Below are 20,071 nucleotides of genomic sequence, written 5' to 3' on the forward strand. Positions count from 1 at the left end.
AAGAGAGCTGGGATGAGGGGGGGGGGGAACAGGAGTGAGAGTGAGGATAGTGAGAGGAGAGTGAGAGTGAGGATAGTGAGAGGGGGGAGTGAGGCGCCATAAACCCATTCTGACCAGGGTAGGATTCTATAGGAGAAGGAGGAGGATTTGACGTAATATCCTACATCAATTTCCTCTACAACTCCCTCTTTGGCAGTAGAAAGTCCTTGGTATTTAGGTATTTAATCCTCGTCGTCCACTACTAACTCTACCCTCTCTCACTCTCTCCCCAGTACCCCTGGCTCTTGGCGCCTCACAACTCTCAGGTCTTCTGGCCACGCTTCTCTCTCATCATTCTGTCTCACGTCTCCCCAGGACTAAGTTCCGAGAGTCGCACTGTGGTGTAGTCCTTGTGGAGGAAGTTTATTTTGGGCAGGATGAGGGAGGGCCGTTGAGAGGCGGGTCCAAAGAGCCAAAGCACAACTAGATGAGTACACGTGTGTGTGTGTGTGTGTGTGTGTGTGTGTGTGTGTGTGTGTGTGTGTGTGTGTGTGTGTGTGTGTGTGTGTGTGTGTGTGTAATGGGGGGTACCGTTTAACTAAGGCATTCATACGAAAAGTGTTGGATTTAAAGGTGTAACATTAAAGTGGGACTTGGAAACGACTCCAAAGCTAGCACACAGGTCCACTAAGAACACACACAGAGTAGTTAATAAATGGAATGCACTAGGAAGTGATGTGGTGGAGGCTGACTCCATACACAGTTTCAAATGTAGATATGATAGAGCCCAATAGGCTCAGGAACCTGTACACCAGTTGATTGACAGTTGAGAGGCGGGACCAAAGAGCCAAAGCTCAACCCCCGCAAGCACAATTAGGTGAGTACACACACACACACACACACACACACACACACACACACACACACACACACACACACACACACGAGGGGGAGGATGTTGTGCTCCTTATGACTTACTGTAGCAAGTCACTATTTGACATAGAAACCGAGGAAACATAGAAATTTTGACATAGAAACGTGAGGAAACTGGAAGCTGTTTACTATGACCCCTGGGAATGTGATATTAGCAGCAGCTGGTGACCATACTTGTAGTACCATGCTTGTTAGGTAGTATGTAGTTTAGGTGGAGACTAAACAGTGTTGTTAAGCTGTGTTTGTTATGCTCTCAGAATACTGGTTACCTTGAGGTGCTTCCGGGGCTTAACGTCCCCGCGGCCCGGTCGTCGACCAGGGCTCCTGGTGAACGCAGTTTTTGTCCTCTGTACTGTAATGGTATATTAGTCTGCCTAATGGAACGGTCCAACTTTTGGTCACACACATATTCTCAGCAATGGCTCCTTGGTTCAAAGTTTACTCGTTAGGAAACGCTTCGAATCCCATATGTATCAGTTTGAACATTGCCACAATGACGCATGTTGTATGTAATCTGATGTTAGAATGGCGGTAAACATACATTTTTCTTCTTTTCAGGAACGTGATGTTTGGTGTAAGTGATTCGTCAGCGGCTGCCAGTTGTGGGTGAGGCGTGATGCACCATCCAGGTCCCTAGGTCATCCACCAACGACCCACGTCACCCACTGAGGAGCCAAATCACCCACCAACGACCTAACATCACCCACCAAGGATGTAGTTGACCTAACAAGGTGCTAGGTCATCGACTAATCCCCCATGTCATCCACTGAGGCGCTATATCACCCACCAATGACCGTGCTCACCCACCAAGAGTCTAGGTCATCCAGCAAGAACTAGGTCAGCCACCAGGGGCCCCAACGCGGTCCACGCGCCACGAGCAGAGAGCGGCGATGACATAAAGGCCAGACCGGGCTTGTAGAGTCTTGAAAATGCTCTTGACAAATACAAGGAGGGAACAGAATAAACGAATATAGCCACTTGGGGTCCATTGGTGCCGGGGAGGGAGGCGGAGTGACGCCAGCGTCGCAACCCAACATCGTCCTTAAGTCCTCTCACCATTGAGATGAAGTTTGAGCCTGAGACTGTCGCAGTCTCCCGTTGTTAAGAACGCTTTCCTCCTGTGTCTTACGACCCTACAAGAGAAATTTGAGAGCAGTTGATGATGTATTCGGAAACGATGTTTCATGCTAACTACCCACATGGATCCCGGAGCTGAAAATGTGAATTTTGAGAGGAAAGCTATAAAAATAAACCTTGAAACAAGCGCGAGACAACCTCGCCTCTGTGTGCTAGTGTCATAAGGGTCAGGCTCCAAGGAACCAAATAACATGACGTAACGACGTGTTGCAAGACAATCTCGCACTTAGCTCCAATAACCACAAGGACTTAACTTGCAGGCGCAGGATACAATGACCTAGCCGCGAGCCAAGTTGGTCGCTCTGTGCTGTAGCCGTAAGGGTCAACTTGATGGCAGACGACGAAGAGGTGCAGCAAGCACACCCAGCCCTTGTGAACCACCTCCAGGGGAACGGTAAGATGAGGTAGCGAGCCCACGCCAGTCTCACGCCTGTGTGGAGGTGGTATAAGGCCTGAAACAAGGATGGTTGGGCCCCCGCCATGGGATGTGGACGGAGCACACTTGGCAGTGATAGTCCAAAGAAGAATAGAAAGAACGGTAAGTTTCTCTCTGTTTCTCTCTCTCTCTCTCTCTGTCTGTCTCTCTCTGTCTGTCTGTCTCTCTCTGTCTGTCTGTCTCTCTCTCTCTGTCTGTCTGTCTCTCTCTCTCTGTCTGTCTGTCTCTCTCTCTCTCTCTCTCTCTCTCTCTCTCTCTCTCTCTCTCTCTCTCTCTCTCTCTCTCTCTCTCTCTCTCTCTCTCTCTCTCTCTCCCCCTCACTCCTCTCCCACCCAATCACATCCTCTCCCATGGCAGTATCCCATGGGAAATTATCACACCAAATTTTTAGCTTTCCCAACCACTCATTTTTCACCCTTCCGAAAGATACGAAATTATGATTGTGTTATCCTCCCTACACCTATCCCCCACACCCCCTCAACACGTGTCTTCCCACACCTGTCTCACCCCCCCCCCCCCCACACACCTGTGGCCCCAAGTCCCACCCACCCCCCTCCCTTCCTCGCTACCCACGAAGCTTCATGTTTGTGGGGAGAGGAAACTCACCTACCTAAGGGACTTCCTCTGGGCTAATTAGCCACAGGGACGAGTCACTGAACCCGCCGCCTGATCCGTCCTAGGAACAATATGTAATGCTAAACACATTGGGACAATGTGTATACTAATACACACCATCATGATGGCTGTAGTGCATTAGATATGTGGATGTGAAACACTCTGAAATAGAGATTATATTAGTATTATATGAATATTAATATTGATTGTAATAGAAGTATTTTCATTAATATTGTAAGAATGTATAATTATAATTTTGAGTTAGACGTGGTTTGTGGTAGGTTGTTAGGTTAGATTGTTATAATTAAGTATCCAAAGAAGGCACCAAGCCGGGAAGGCTATGTAGCACCATTAGGTTGTTAGAAGGTTAATTTGTTAGAAGGTTAGTTTGTTAGAAGGTTAGTTTGTTATAAAGTAGAACTAGAGACCTACACATACGCTGTAGCGGTGATGGTCAGCTTGAGACTAATAGTGCTATTGTGTTATTGACATATATAGGAGTGGTTAACGTGTCAGTGTTTTGATCAGTCACCTCTGACCAAAACTGAGTTCCATAGTTTTGTGGTATTTGGGTCGATACGCGAGGTTGTTACATGTGGTTGGGTTATGACTTCACGACAGAGGCTTGGAGAATATAAATTGACATTTTGAAGCTTCTTAAAAAGATTGCAGTAACTTCTGGAGTCAGTGGAAATATATATATGAGGAATATAATGTTCTTACATTAAGCTGCTGGTAGTTTCATCTGCAGAAAAGACTCCATCAACATGGAAAGATTGGAAAAGCATCTTGTTATCAACCTGAGATAATATGGACAATATTCTCACAGCGAGGAAACAATCCACTGAGCGGATAAGCACTCGGAAGGGATATAAGGACAGTGAAGAAACAGTGCCAAAGAAGGAACGTGAGGATGTTGTTGTTAAAGATTTGCCACTTGGAACAAAGTTCCAAGTAGCACGGGCTATGGTGAGCCCGTAGTGTCTAAACGTGAGGAACGGGAGCGTGGCACTCGCCCCCAAGTACCACTACAAGATGGCAGCAACCATTCTTCAGCCAGTGGTAACACTCTGGAATCTGCCCGTGAACGCTTTTAGGCGACACTGGAATGAATCTGGATTGTATATCTCCACAGAAGCGAGGAGAGAATTTATCCAGGAATGTGAGTTTATACCTTAGCTGCTCCCCATTCACTATTTGTCTTCCTAAAGAATTACGTCTTAAAGCCGGGCTCCAGTAGTTATCAGCGCATGTTGGAACCTATTGGTTCAAATTAGAACCAATAGCGCAAGTCTGAACCAGCGGCTCAGTCTAGAACCAGTGGCTCACGCTGGAACAAGTGGATACATTTAGAACCAATGGCTCAGGTTGGAACTATTGGTGTGTGTTCAGCAGCAATACATAACGCTGAGAGAGGGGGGGGGGCTCATGCACTCTCTCACACGCTAGAGGGGTGTCTGAGGGTGGTAACTCCTGAAAACTTTCCAGAGAGCTGACACGGTGGCCCTTGTCTGCCCCCCTCCTCCCCCCCAGCACGCTCTATCTCTACAGCCTGTATTATGCTTCCTCTGGCAGTGTCTGACGTTGAAGCCTCGAACCACAACAAGAAACGGTGTGTGTAATATACTGCCAGTCTCTCTCTCTCTCTCTCTCTCTCTCTCTGTTTCACCCCGTTTCCGTGTCTCGACTGGGAGCCGGTCGGCCGAGCGGACAGCACGCTGGACTTGTGATCCTGTGGTCCTGGGTTCGATCCCTGGCGCCGGCGAGAAACAATGGGCAGAGTTTTTTCACCCTATGCCCCTGTTACCTAGCAGTAAAATATGTACCTGGGTGTTAGTCAGCTGTCACGGGCTGCTTCCTGGGGGTGGAGGCCTGGTCGAGCACCGGGCCGCGGGGACACTAAAGCCCCGAAATCATCTCAAGATAACCTCCCTCTCCAACAGTTTCAGTATAGTAAACTGTGGTGGGTAAAGTCCGTAGATTTCGCGATAAAAGCCTAGTTACCCCGCCTCTTCTATCTTTCAGGACACCATGATACTTTTGTCACATAATGCTCATGGTTCCTATGCTGTTCATGTTTACAGTTTCCCTGTGGTTGATTTACAGTTATTGGCTATCACCAGGCCTCAGCCCTTCCTCACGTCCCACAGTACGTCCCATAGTTCCCGTCCCATCGCTGAGGACACCAGAATAGTGTGAGATAATGGACGAGGCAGTAGGACTCCCCCTGTTAAAAATGGAGGAAGCACCGTTCCATTCTTTGTCAACTAATGTGTTAAACCCGTGATTTAAACCGCTATTCTACAGTGTATTCTGTTAAAGGTTAGCACTTAGGAGAAGTCTTGGTGCTTCTCAGAAAATTATAAGCACTCTTATAAGTTATTACATATAATAATAATGATGCTTTCGCCAAACAACATTATATATTATAGTGTGTGCTTTGAAAACCTTAGAGAATGGGTTGTAGGAACGTCAATAGAAATCGATGTGACGCTGGAATGTCTGTGGGGTACACTACTGTAAAGAGGATGTATTTAGGGTCCACAACAAGTCACACGATGTTTATGAGGTTCACTACCACCCAAAATAATGGGTATGGGGTCCCCTTTCCACCTGTTGGATGGGTATAGGGTCCACTACCATCTGTTGGATGGGTATGGGGATCTACTACCTCTCACGAGATGGGTACGGGGTTCACTACCGCCCACTGGATGGGTATGGAGCTTACTTCCACCCACAGAATGTGTATGAGATCCACTACCATCCACAGGATTGGTATGGGGTCCTCTGCCGCACACCGGTGGGTGGTAGTGGACCCCATACCCACCCTACGGGTTTTAGTGGACACCATACCCATCCTGCAGGTGGTAGTGGACCCCCATACACATCGAGTGACTAGTTATGGACCCTAATTACCTTCAAACCCTACACTAATCAACGGTATTTAAGGATACCGTTGATCCCTTGTAAGAAAGCTGTCAGAAGTATCTGCCACTTAATTTTGGGTTTGCTTGGCCATTTAAAATTCATTATTAGATAAATAAGAGGCAGTAGGACAATGAAATGTAAGATATTTGTAGTTAAAACTATTCCTGTTGATGGCAAGTTACAGGTTTATCAAATGGGGGGGGGGAAGATTTATAAAAAAATATTCTTCAAAGCATCTACAAATTAGTTAAGTTCGTGAGTTTGATAGCCACACTTGACTGACAGGTCTGATTTTGTTCTCCAACTAAAGTACTTTCATACATTACATTGTATCCAAGTATGTAAAGGGCGCAACTATTAGAAACAAGAGATTTCACCCCATAGGGTTTAAATCATGGAACAGCCTACCCGCCGATGCTGTCGGCAAAATTTGTGCAAATCTGGAATAGAGGAAGTTTCCTAGACGGACAGGAAACCCGCGGAGAGGTGGCGACCATGTAGGTAATCCTGACTTTCATACATGAATATACTTGCCCCTTCTGGTGGATGGATTAGGACTGGTAATTATCAAAGGCACGGAACCCGTAAGAGAACTCGGCATTCTATTTGGCTATTCAAAAGAAATTATGACAATATAGGTACACAAGTTGAGCACTATCAAAGGCATCAGACTCGCCAACTGTCTTATCTCAGCCCCGGAAAAATATTTAGTTTCACGGGCAAACTTATTCTGAATAATGCTCGGGTGTCTGAATGGATAACAAGCTACAGCTGTTTGAAGATCACAAGATTGTCTGCATACATCGCCAACAGTCTGGAAATCTGGCCCAAGACACCCACAAGGAACAGACTAGTCTTTGAACAGAGGTGTGACTTGCAAGGAAAGGCTACGGGAATAAAGACACGTTCCTGAAAGACAGAAGAGGGAGTTTTCAAGGTGATCATGTCTAAAAATTGACAGTGGACAAAACTATTTAGCATGGATGGAACACTAACGAGGGAACAGGTGGAAACAGTGCCCAGGTGAAATTATCAGGGGGAAAGTGCAGAGCCATTAAGACTATATAGTACTTGGAAGGGATAAGGATTTGGGATTGGGCGGGGGAAGGAATGGAGCCCAACCACTTAGGACGGTCGGGGATTGAACGCCGACTTGCATGAAGCGAGACCGTCGCTCTATAGCGACGGTCCATGTGGCTAGCCCACGTGGTTGGGCGAGCCACATTAGATTTTTCAGTGCCGGTAGTTAAGATAGAATGGATTAGGCAATAATGTGGAGGAGACAGACTATATACCGTTTAAAATGTAGATAGGAATGCCCAACAGGCTCAAGAATCTTTACACCAGTCAATTGAGTTGAGGCAGGACCCCAAGAGCCGACGCTCAACATCCACAACTAAGCTAATACACAATCCTGGGGGTGATCTGGGTACCCACGGAATAGGTCCTGTGGAACACTCGCGCACCTTCATCTCTTTAGAACCACTAATATTTAACCAGTCCAGAAGAGTAAGTTACTCTAGTCTGGAACTAGATTCTAGTGTATGAACGCCTCCAAACTATACCCGATCATCCTGGCTGTGGGTTCAGGACAGCACCAGCATTATCTAACAGCCTAGTCAGAGACCGGGCCGCGAGAACATTGTACCCAGCAGTACAAATTCACGTTTAATTAAATAAGGAAGGTAGGATAAAACGCCCGTGTTTGAGGTAGCAATTTAGTATTGAAATTCAAAGTTTTGAGTCAAGAATCTGCGCGTAATGTCATCAGAAGGAGAGTTCTTCTTAGATCAGAAGACCAAGTTGTAGTTGGCGATGCATCACTATTCGGTCCGTCGTTGATGTTCAGTACAGAGACAGTCCTCGTCTTCTCTTGTGACTGTAGTTGGCCGGACCTGAGGACGAGAGGAAGATTACATTAGTAATGTCAGGTTGAGAAGTTTATATTGCACTTCTTACCAGTTACGTAAATGCGGTTCATTAAGCCTTCGTTAGACTAGCAATCTTCACTACCACCCACAGGAATCTGGATATCAGATTGATGGTTGAGAGGTGGGAACGAAAGAGCTAAAGCTCAACCCCCGCAAGCACAACTAGGTGTTTAAAGGAGGGGTATGGGGTCCACCACCATCACCCACAAGGTGGGGTGGATGGGGTCCACCACCATCACCCACAAGGTGGGGTGGATGGGGTCCACCACCATCACCCACAAGGTGGGGTGGATGGGGTCCACCACCATCACCCACAAGGTGGGGTGGATGGGGTCCACCACCATCACCCACAGGGTGGGGGTATGGGGGTCCACCACACCATGGATGGACATCCTAAATATTAATATCTGGTTCATGGTTTGTAGAAAAATTCCACTAGTTTCCCATTACTAGAATGACATATCTAGCCTGCTGAATTTGTTATTAAAACGTGTCCTAAATTAAGTTTTAAATTTTTTAAATTTAAAAACTAGTAACCCCCCTCCCCCCTTGTACACTTACAGGAATTTGTAATATATATTTAACTAAATTGTTAAGGTTGAAGGGCAGAGGTTAAGGGCTAGTCTCTGGCATGATACAAGTGTGGTGGAGCGTGACAGGTCAGGTTGGGTCAGCTATAGTGTCACACGCACCATTATGTGCACTTAACCCAACCTTAGAGTCGTCAAGGACAATCTAAAATATAGTGGTAGTTTCCCCCCCCCCATACACTTCACTAGTTCCAGTACGGGGAACCAGGGGAAGAGGGGGGGGGGGGGAAGCAACAAGGGGCAGAGCGAAGGAGGGGGGAGACGCAACAAGGGACAGAGGGAAGGGGGGGACGCAACAAGGGGCAGAGGGAAGGGGGGGGAGACGCAACAAGGGGCAGAGGGAAGGGGGGGGGGAGACGCAACAAGGAGCAGAGGGAAGGGGGAGGGAGACGCAACAAGGAGCAGAGGGAGGTGGGGGGGGGGGGGGGATCCTCCACATACAGCTCTACTCCAAGAGACGAAGCTGGAACTGTATACCAAAAGTGAGGTAAAACACACTGAAGTGCTTTTTGTCTCATCGTCACTTTTATACCCAGCAGCCAACCAAACCCGGCCGCTGATTGGTTGATATTCACCCTAAAACTCACCCCATTGGTTAACATTTTCAGAGTCTCAAGTGCCAATTAACAATGGCCAACAGCCACTCCTTCACTTCCCCAAATACGATCGAGTCTCTTGTGAACCAATAATGATCCCCAGCTTGAATGTTCAAAGTTGATAATTTCAAAATCTAATTCACAAACCAAATACAACATTCTATTGTGAATGTTGCAACAGAACAACAGAGCAACATTTGCAATAGAAGCGGCAGTGGAGTAGTAATCGTCCGACAGTCAAGAACTGTTAATGGCCGCTCCACAACCACAATATAGAGTATATGTAATAACAGACTTAAGTAACCCAACAACCCTAACTTCCTGACACAACACTGGATGTTGTTAAATATTGGCTTTCAATTGACTTAAGATATTGCTCTTTAATGACAAATAGCTGATGGCTTACATTTAGAGTGGAGAGTCCGTATAAACAACTGGGCCCTTCAGACAGAACTATTCGCCTTGATCCTTGCACTGAAATGTGTACAAGTCTCCAAACTTGATACATTAATTGTAACTTTATCATCCTTAATTGCTCTGAACTGTATTATATAACACTGACATAACTGTAACATGCTCGTATCTGAAGCTAGACACAAATACAACAAAATTATTAATGATGGTAACAGAGTCCATTCCATGTGGTCTCCATCTCGTGTTGGCTTCCGAATGCATGATAGAGGTGATGAGTTAGCCAAAGAATCTGCTTTTAAATAAGAAATTATGTATAATCTTGTATTGTCAATAAGTAGTCTGAGAGCAGCAGTACACCAAGAACTTCAACAAAATCGTGTAGATCTGAAGCAAAGTGAAATTGACACCAGTAATTCCATCTATCATCATACTATCATGCAAGAGAAACCACACATCTATGGATCATCCAATAAAATCAGCAGATTTCTAGATGTTACTACTGCTCGGCTTAGACTCGTTACAAGTATCTCTGGGAATTTTCTTTATCTGCTGATGTAGACCTGACCAAATGTAAATTGTGTCAACAAAATAGAAAACAGACTGTTCTGGTGTCCACGGCGATGGGACGGGAAGTACTCACTTATTTGTGCTTGCGGGGGTTGAGCTCTGGCTCTCTGGTCCCGCCTCCCAACTGTCAATCAACTGGTGTACATATTCCTGAGCCTACTGGGCTCTATCATATCTACATTTGAAACTGTGTATGGAGTCAGCCTCCACCACATCACTGCCTAATGCATTCCACCTGTTACTTTGTCACTGAAAAAGTTCTTTCTAACGTCCCTGAGGCTCATTTAGGTACTCAGTTTCCATCTGTGTCCTCTTGTTCTCGTACCACCCGTGTTAAACAGTTTATCTTTATCTAACCTGTCAATTCCTCTGAGAATTTTGTAGGTAGTGATCATATCTTCCCCTTACTCTTCTGTCTTCCAGTGTCGTAAGGTGCATTTACCGCAGCCTTTCCTCGTAACTCATGCCTCTTAGTTCTGGGACTAGCCTAGTGGCATACCTCTGAACTCTTTCCAGCTTCGCCTTGTGCTTGACAAGGTACGAGCTCCGTACCTTGTCAATTAGGCAAAAAAATAAACTTAAAAAAAAAACCTCACTAGACACAGAAATCACAATAGCGTGATGCATCAAATGAACAAATCCACAGGGGATTAAGTCACAAGTCGATTAAGGCAGCGTCTGGGATCTTCTCGGACGTAGGTTCGAACCCTCGTCATGGCCCTTGTGGATTTGTTCACACACTCACCTTTTCACTCACGAAAGCAACACTGTAAAACTTACCAAGTCTGATAAGCCGCCGCCTCGTTGTACGAATATTAATGGAAATACCGGACTATACCGAGTGACCAATATTATCTTGCACAGTGTTGTACAAGACCATGGACGACGCTGAATTACCTGTTGGCTTGTTTGATGGGTATCATAATTATCTCTTTCCTGCATCCCTTTCTCCCCTCGCACTCTACCCAATCCTCCCTATCCTTCCCACTCCTCTCCTTCCTGCCCATCCCACCGCTTTCATCCACCCTCTCTACACCCATCTACTTCCAGCCCCCCACTTTAGTTTGCCTCCACATCTACCCTCTTCCCCCTTCTTCATTACCCGCCCTTCTCTCTTCCACTCTCCCCTTTCCTTCCTCCTGTCTTCCCCCTCCCCAGTCTCCCCCTCCTATGGGTCCCTGCTGCTGGTGGTGGACGGCGGTGATCCAGGTGTAGCCAGGTCTGGTATAAAGCTGTCCTGCTGCCCCCTCCTCCAACCACTACTAACTCACTACTCCTGCTGCCGCTACAGCTGACATGCTGCTGCTCCACTGCTGACACTACTACCACACTGCTGACCCTCCTGAAACAACCATATCGCTGACATTTACAAGGACAGTGCTAATAACGATGCCTACCTCTGACGTCACCAATGTAGAGAGTTTACAGTGGGTTATCCTCTTCTCCCCTGTGGGCCTGGCTCGGTGACGCCCTCTCACAACTCCAGGTCTCCCCCTGGGTTTGGTTTTCTATTGTGTTGCGGCTAACACGAGAAAAGAGAGGTGTGGTCGAGAGCAAGGCGGCCGCCCCAGCGCGCCTGGGGCCGAGTAGGTGGAAACCCGTGAGAGCGAGCGGCCAGCTCGGCTGTTAATAGTTCCTCTTGGCTTCAATGCCTCGCTGACCACCACCACCTGAAATAAGCGGATCTGGTATACTAAGAGCACGATCTCTCAACGTTTGTCGCATGCAGCTTTATTTACAAGTTTTTGGTGAAATGTTGCTAACATACATGTTTCTTTTGGCACCTTCCCTCCGGCCGTATCAGATTGGTTGAACAGGATCTAAGCTGAAAGTAAATTCTGTTGCACTGGTTAAGTTGCCAAAATTAATACTCTGTCGATTATGTAAACGTTCCGTCATGATGGCTTGTTGGAGAGTAAGCAGCTGAAGGAGGACCTCAAGGCTCGCCCCGGTGCATATTGAAAGCGGTGACCAAAGGTAACAGTGCCTACGAGGGACCTCAAGGGTGAAGAAGAAAATGGGACGTTGCCAGGTGCAGCAACACTTTAATGAAGGAGATATTTCTAACCTCACGTTCCTGCGTTTGTGTGCGTGTGTGTGTAAGGGTTTATAGCGTGCAGGTGGGCTTCGGTGTAACTTGTGAGGTGTTAATAACTGGCATATTTAGTGAAGACAAGACTAGTGTCAGTTCTCCTGGACGAACCTGAGAGTGTCGTCCAGTCAACCTAGCTGCGTGCCGGCTTGACACCTACCTACCTCCCTGCCTCCCTGCTTGACTTCCTGTCTGGGTTGCAGGACACTGACATTCCTGTATTCATAATATAAAAGTATTATGTCTTGCGGTACAAATGCCCAGTTTACCTAGCAAGGTATTTAGATACCTGTGGCCGGTGGCACACGGCTCATGTTCCTGTGACCAGTCGTGTGACTTTCTTTCCTTTGGATTTTCTCATTAGTTTTCGTCTTGTTCCTAAATTTCCATTATTTCCATTATTTCTGCCCGATTATTCCAGTGGAAAGAGTTGTGGGGTGTACCAGCCTGTGTGGGGTGGAGGGGTGGACGTCATTGGTCTTATAGGTCTCCAGTGTTCCGCTGGCAACAGTTGTAGGGTTGGCAAACTCGTGTTCAACCAAGATGACTTGATGAGGTAATTGGAGAAGAGATCATTTTTTTTAATGGCAAAATGTGTGTAGCCAGTGGTGGTTGAGCTTAACAGTGTGGGAGTGTGCGTGCTAGTTACTCTGGACAGGTCTTCCCGAGTTTGTCCCTCTTAACGTCTCTCGTAGATTGATGATTGATGAAGATTAAGCCACCCAAAAGGTGGCACGGGCATGAATAACCCGTAAGTGGTGGCCCTTTTGAGCCATCACCAGTATCAATAGATGATACTGGAGATCTGTGGAGGTGCGACTGCACCCTGCGTAACGGGAGATGTCTCCCGTCGTCTCTCGTATATTCATTCATTTCAGACATCTCCTTAAACCGAGTTCTCAGATCGCTTGCCCCCTACAACTCTCCGCTCTCCCATACAACACCACTCTCATATTACCCAACTTCACCCCCCCCCCCCCACCCACACATAATCCTCCGTCAACTCCCACAAAACTCGAGCCACAGCACCTGACGACGTCTCTCTCCTACAGAGGTGGACTCGGACTGCGACAGTGACGGAGACTCTACCAGCAGCGGCGGCGGCTCCTCCAGCAGGAAGCACCAGCAGCAGCAGCTGAGCAATAAGCACGTTCCATTCGGTGCTGGCGGTCCCCTGCTGGCCCAGGCGTGAGTATGACCCAGGGTTGCCTCTCGAGGAGGGGATTAGTGGTGCCTTTGGAGGAGAGGATTAATGGTGCCTCTGGAGGAGGGGATTAGTGATGCCTCTGGGGAAGGGGATTAGTGATGCCTCTGGAGGAGGCGGTTAGGGTGCTGGGCTTTTGTTTTGATGATGACAATAGGATTAGTTTGTAACTCATCTTGTATATATGTACTTTTACCTGAATAAACATTTGATTTGATTTGATGCTTAGCATAATGTGCCTCTATAACCTTTGCCACTACCACTCCCAGGATGGGTTTGGGTGGGGGGGGAGCATAATAAATGACCTTAACTACGGTATCAATACACCGACGCCAGTGTTTTCCCTGCTCTGATCACTCTTCATCACCTCCACACGTCATGTCCCGTTCCAGATGTTCCTTCCCACGTTTGTCTTGTCCTATATAGCCCCGCCATCCCTCTCATGTATGCCCACTCCCTTTCCTATTCCTTTGAGGAAGAGGCATAACCCCAACGTTCATAAGTCTTTCCGCTTTGCCCTAATTCATTGCCCCTTTTTGTTTGAATCCTCAAATGGTATACCAGCAGGCTCCTATTGAAGTCGAAGTCGCTGTCACTTCACGTCCACGAGAACCCGGGTTCGATTCCCGGGGCATGGACACACATTTGAACACGCTTCCTTACACCTGATGCTTCTGTTTCCCTAGCAGTAAATGGGTATCTTGGGGTAAGGCAACTGTTGTGGGCTGCATCCTGGTGCAATATTCGTTGGGTTAGGGGACCTCGATAAGCCTAATAAGCTTCCTGTACTCGATTATGGGGAACCAAGCAAAGTTTCCTTATATCCTGTTGGGTGCCTTGTACCTATGACCCTTAGTATCCTCTCGTCTTCAGGTGGTAGACTTGGCCCTATCCCGTAATTATCCTCATATCCAGGTGGGAGATCCGTGTCTATATCGTTTAATAGGGTCCAGTTTAGTAATGTGGGTGTTGTTGTCCCCACAGGAAGATCTCTGACAGCCAGCAAGACTTCTTCATGATGCTCGACGAGAAGATAGAAAACGTGAGTGATAGTTTGTAAGGGAGACTGAATATTTTATCTGCTTGGTTCGCAGTCCATTGCGTTCTTTCGATTTGTCAATGTAAACAAAAATCAGCCCATCTTCCTGTTTTGGTAGTACTTATAGTAACGATGAGGACCATAGTATATTTACCGACGTACAACGAAATTAGAACATAAAAATCTGAACTATTGAGTTGGACAAACCGAAAAAAATATTTTTTAATTGTGTTACTTTGGCAAACTAAACCTCTCCTAACCTCCATAGGCCTAATACACTATATCTGAGGCCTAATATAGTACATATGTGTGCTATACTAGCACTAGGAATATTTAAGTTGTGTTTTAGCTTCATTTAATTTAAAAGAATTGCTTACTAGTCAGTATACTACTATCTAAAAGCTAAGAACGTACGAATTCTGACTATTGACAATTGTCACAATAGGTACTATCTAAACAGGAAGATGGGGTGAAAAAATGCAGCAGTTTTGCCTATCCAGAATGGTACCAACCCACACAACCAACCTAACCTATCGAACCCGATGAATAGGAAAAGCCAATGTCACAGTGTAACTATTATAATACATCGAATTTTTAGCAGATTGGTCACTTCCGTCAAAAATACAATGTATTAGGGAAGAGGATGAGTCGAGGGGAACACCCCTCTCATCAGTCCCAAAACTCGGTCCCAAAACTTTCCCCTCTGCCCCTCTTTCTCTCTATTTTTTTTTTGCAAGCTAGGGTTCAATAGGATTAGCTGCTCTTTCTCTCTGTCCAATGTGCTCTCGAATGTTTGGATTTACCTAATTGTGTTTACTTCTTTGAACATACAGAATCAAGCTTAAACTCTTGGACTCTGCTGCTTTCCACCTGTTGCTTGTCTAGCATTTCAGGCAAACCTTAAAGCTAACAACTAGTTAAGATATACAATGATTATTTGTAGCAATCTGTAATTTACAAGCAGTACAGTCTCACTTACGAGACGATTGATTAGCTTAGATAAGAAACTTTATACCCCAATACGTGTACATATAGAAAGTGATGAGGTCCATCCTGGACCCTTATAAAGACTTGACCTTTCTCACGACAGACCGAAACCTCATCACTTTCACTTCATTTCACATATTAGTTGGGTTATTCATTTTCAGTAACATTACTGTGACATTCTCTACAAGAATAAGCTTAATGCCCAAGTGTCACGTTTTTGCAATGAGCCTTTGCTGGCACCCTAATAAATTCATCGATTTGTGACTTCTCTACACAGCCCTCACCCTTGAATTATATAATATTACAATACAGTTTTATGTATTCAATATTAAACTGAATAATGTAGTTTTCTCCTTTAATAACACGAGTGTTATTTGTTATGACAGTTTTATGCTCATTTTCATTGTGAAGAAGACTACATATAGGATTGTGCATGGTATAAATTGCATCTGAATTTACCTGAGGGCCACCATCTTCAGTGGCCTTGATGGAGACAGGAAGTCAGCAGTTTGTCAAAGGTTCCCCCATTGCTCATAATTGTTTGTTTGTTCAGGGTCCAGACTATGACTCTGAGACGGAGGAGGTGGAGCGGCGGCGGCGCCTGCAGGAGTACGCTGAACAATGGATGGCCGTCTCTAACAGCCGAGGTCTCACCCATTCTGCCTTCAGGTACGTCTCCAACATCTGAAACCTCACCCATAGGTAGGCTTAAGTCTCACCAGTAGAGGCCTCCCTTACTCTGCCCATGTAACTCACGTCACCCACTCCAGTCTCTTCAGTTTGTCTTCACAGCAAAAGGCTTACTCCCTCTGCCTTTAGGTAAGATTAAAACAGTCAAGGTCTCACCTGACTGACCTTACATTTCCTACGGTGCCAGTCTTGCTCACCTCGCCCTCAGGTATGTCTCCAACAACTGAGTTTTCACTCACTGCACCCAAAGGTAGGCCTATATCACCACAACAGATTTAACTCAATTTGCCCTCATGTACGTTTCCAATCCAAAACATACCGTCAACACACTGAAAAAACAGATCTGTGTGAGGATTAATTTAAAAGGGGTGTTTATAAAGGCTAGACTCATTAGCCAGAAATGCCCTCTGGAATCTATTTGGAGTTTCTCTGGAATAGAAACATTAGAACACTATAGCAGTAGTACTGTACAGTATGCTGAGGATAAACAAACCATATTGCGAGAGTATCATAGCAATGTCTACAAAGAGACTTGGTAGTAACTAACATCTCCAGTAATATAATTGGCATAATAATAAAAATAATTAGTTTTGGCAGAGACAGGAAACGTGTTTGTATACTGTACAACCTGATTTCAATGAACTATATGAGACCAACCCCAGTTTGTTGCAGTGAGGGATTCGTTGCAACTAGAGATGCCTTAGAATGCATTTCATAGGAAATTACATCTGAAGGCATCCTGAAACTAGCCTATAGTCTAATTTCACTTAATAAAAATTTCATTTCAACCTATAATATAATAGACAACTACATAATGAACATGTCTGCAAATTTTTTTAACCACATCTAGCTTACTTCTCATGACCCCAGCCTCAAACTCAATTTCAAAAGGTAGCAGGGTCATACATGATTGATGAAAAGGATGTAGGAGTTAGACTCCACCAGTAACCGAAAGTTGCATAATAAACAAGGGAGCTGAGGAAAGAAAAAACTAGGAATAGTCAAATGATTCATTGACTTCAAGGAAAAGAAAGTGGTTGTTCATCTCTACAAGTCTCTGGTGCACCCCACTTGGACTACTGTCCAAGCATGGAGATCTCACCTTCAAAAGGACACATTTGCATTGGAGGAAGTTCAACACAGAGCGACAAAAATCATTCCAAAACTAAGTCAACTCTCATACCAGGAATGGTTCAGGGCCACAGAACTAGCAGTACTGCAAATCAGACATGATAGAGCCTGATTTCATTGAGACTTTCAAGATACTGAACATGTTGGAGGATATTAATTCAGACCACTTCTTTAAAAAGTCAAATGTAATGCATACAAGGGGCAACAGCTTAAAGTTCAACAAGCCACAATGTAGGACAGGAAAAAGGAGATGCTTTTTCACCCACAGGGTTATAAACCCTATGGGTGTGGGAATCATCAGGGGGAAAAGTGCTAAGCCATTACGACTACTGTATATAACACTTGGAAGGGATCAAGATAGGGATTGGGGGGGGGGGGGAAGCTGAACCCTGTCAGCTGAAGTTGCAATTGCCAAAAAGTTACTTCAACTCAAGATCCAATTGTGAAAAACTCTTGGGACCCTCAGGAACAATGGGGGGACCTTTGACAAGCTGCCAGCTTCATGTCCCCGATAAGGCCACTAGAGATGGTGGCCCCTAAGATAAATTCAGGTAAATATGAGTACTTGATACTATATACAGAGAATAAGTCACAATAATATGACTGAAAATAAATAACCCATCCCATGCATGAAAAGGAAGGAGAAAATCATGTTTTGATGTGTCCTAAAAGGAAAAAGGCGTCTTTACACCCCGTCTTGAACCCTTATGAGTTGCCACTTGATAAGGGTCTAGGATGGGCTTGAAACATTGTCACATTCTTTTCTTGCATGTTTGGGATTTTTCTTCCCCAGGGAAGAATCATGTGGAATAAATTTATGGAAGCATACAATTTTTAATAAAATAATAAGATTACCTGTATAGTATATTTTTTGGTTCTTATCAGAAGAAAATAAATGTACTGTATTATTTTGGTGAACAAGGAAGAATATTTGTCCTAGCTTTTATAACCATAAACAAAATACAAAATGAACTTCTCATTGCAGAGATGCCTCGGATAGAGGATTCTGCCTTGTGACTAACGAGATCAGCATTTCTCGACCACAACCAAAAGCTTCACCAGTTGTGTTCAGCAGTGTAAGCTCAGGGACTGACTATATTTATGTAGCACTTGATGTGATGTGTGACACTAGCACCTGTATTATGGAGAACAACCCTGATGGTTGATGTGACATGTGACACTAGCGCGTGATGGCCGATATGACGAGTGACACCACCACCTGTATGTTGAACAACTCTGACAGCCGATGTGATTATTAATGTCACCAGCACCTGTATTATGGAGAACAACCCTGATGGCTGATGTGATGAGTGACACTAGCACCTGTTCTTTGACCTGTACTGCACATTGGCACTGTTAAGAAACAACCCTGATGGCTGATGTGACATGTAGCACTAGCACTTGTTCTGTGACCTGTACTGCACATTGGCACTAAGGGAAAGGAACCCTGACGACTGATGTGATGAGTGACACGCACCTGTCCTGTGATCTGGCATTACCACACATTTGCACTGCAAAAAAAAAACACTCAACATGCTTATTATATGCAACTGGTTTGTCTTTATATCAAAAACATTGCTACCATGTTTGGTAGTTTATCTGAAAGAATAACTCGTGTTTACCTGTGTATTTGGAGTCATCCAAGAATTTCATTTCTTGATAGTTTTTGTCTTTGCATCTTGTATACATACCTGAATTTACCTGAAAGGGGGCCACTCTAGTGGTCATGACAGGGAACCATTTACTGCTAGGTGAACAGAGGCATCAGGTGAAAAGAAACATACTATAACTATGAAATAACTAGAAATATTTCTAGGTCTAGTATTGCACATATATTATATAGTATGTACTATAGTATTACTATATTATATTATAGTATGTACTATATTATTATAGTATGTACTATATTAGGTTTAGGAAGTTTAGGTAAGATTAGGTTCAGTTTTCTTTGCAACATCAATACAAAAACTTTTCCAGTTTGTCCAAATTCAATAGTAATGATTTCTACTTTCTAATTGGCCTTTACGTCAATGTATGTACGATGGTCGTCATCGGTACTACAAGTACAGTACTACCTAAACAGGAGGATGGGCTGGACAACTTGTGGATGGCATCCTGGATAAACTCAGACATTGACCTAGGGGGGGGGGGACCTTTATAAGTTCAACAGGTCTCCTGTCCTCAACAAAACAACAATATGTATATTGTTTTAATATGGTATCATATGTGATAATATAGATCACAAAGGTACTTATGACAGATGCCAACACTTACAGTACTCAGTTGGCAGTTTTGTGGTGCTTCACCTCAAGAGTGGTATGAAATCCAAGATTAATTATAAAAAAATTTGAGTAAAAAAAAAAAAAAACTTAATCATGGAAGATAAATGTTTGTAGTGACACATCATAACTAAGTTACCATAACAATGGACAAATTATCATTAAAAACAATACTAGTAATAATAATATTAATAATAATAATCATAAAGGAGAAATATTAACACAGATTTAACATATGTATGGAGTAAACCACTCGACAATCAGTCCGAGTATGAAAAGTAAGGTTAGAACATGTGCAGTTCTGCACTACTGAATTCGGCTATATCCCGAGGACCCTCTGATGCCAAGACAAACCCAATACCGACCTTCGGTAATACCGACCGCCAGACCGTTATATGAGGCTCTAAATACCGGTCTCCCAAACCGGTCATTATTATCGGCAGATCGGTATAAAAGAGGCCATACAAATTGTGGGGGTATTGTAATATCAAAATGTACAGCTATTATTTCCAACATGAAAAAA

At 44.7% G+C, this 20,071-nt stretch overlaps 1 protein-coding gene across 4 annotated transcripts in view; it reads left to right on the top strand.

Annotated features, from left to right (window-relative positions):
- The window catches only part of LOC123762041 (uncharacterized), a 96,217-nt gene that overhangs the window by 65,663 nt on the left and 10,483 nt on the right, over positions 1 to 20,071 (top strand). For all 4 annotated transcript variants that reach the window (XM_069335825.1, XM_045748240.2, XM_069335828.1 and 1 more), the window contains 4 exons: positions 1,471 to 2,587; positions 13,271 to 13,406; positions 14,407 to 14,464; positions 16,002 to 16,117. In XM_069335825.1, the coding sequence (XP_069191926.1) occupies positions 2,530 to 2,587; positions 13,271 to 13,406; positions 14,407 to 14,464; positions 16,002 to 16,117 (368 nt within the window). In that variant the 5' untranslated portion in view covers positions 1,471 to 2,529. The remainder of the gene's footprint in view (positions 1 to 1,470; positions 2,588 to 13,270; positions 13,407 to 14,406; positions 14,465 to 16,001; positions 16,118 to 20,071) is intronic.

Source organism: Procambarus clarkii, chromosome 34 (assembly GCF_040958095.1).
Source record: "Procambarus clarkii isolate CNS0578487 chromosome 34, FALCON_Pclarkii_2.0, whole genome shotgun sequence".
Classification (NCBI taxonomy): Eukaryota; Metazoa; Arthropoda; class Malacostraca; order Decapoda; family Cambaridae; genus Procambarus; species Procambarus clarkii.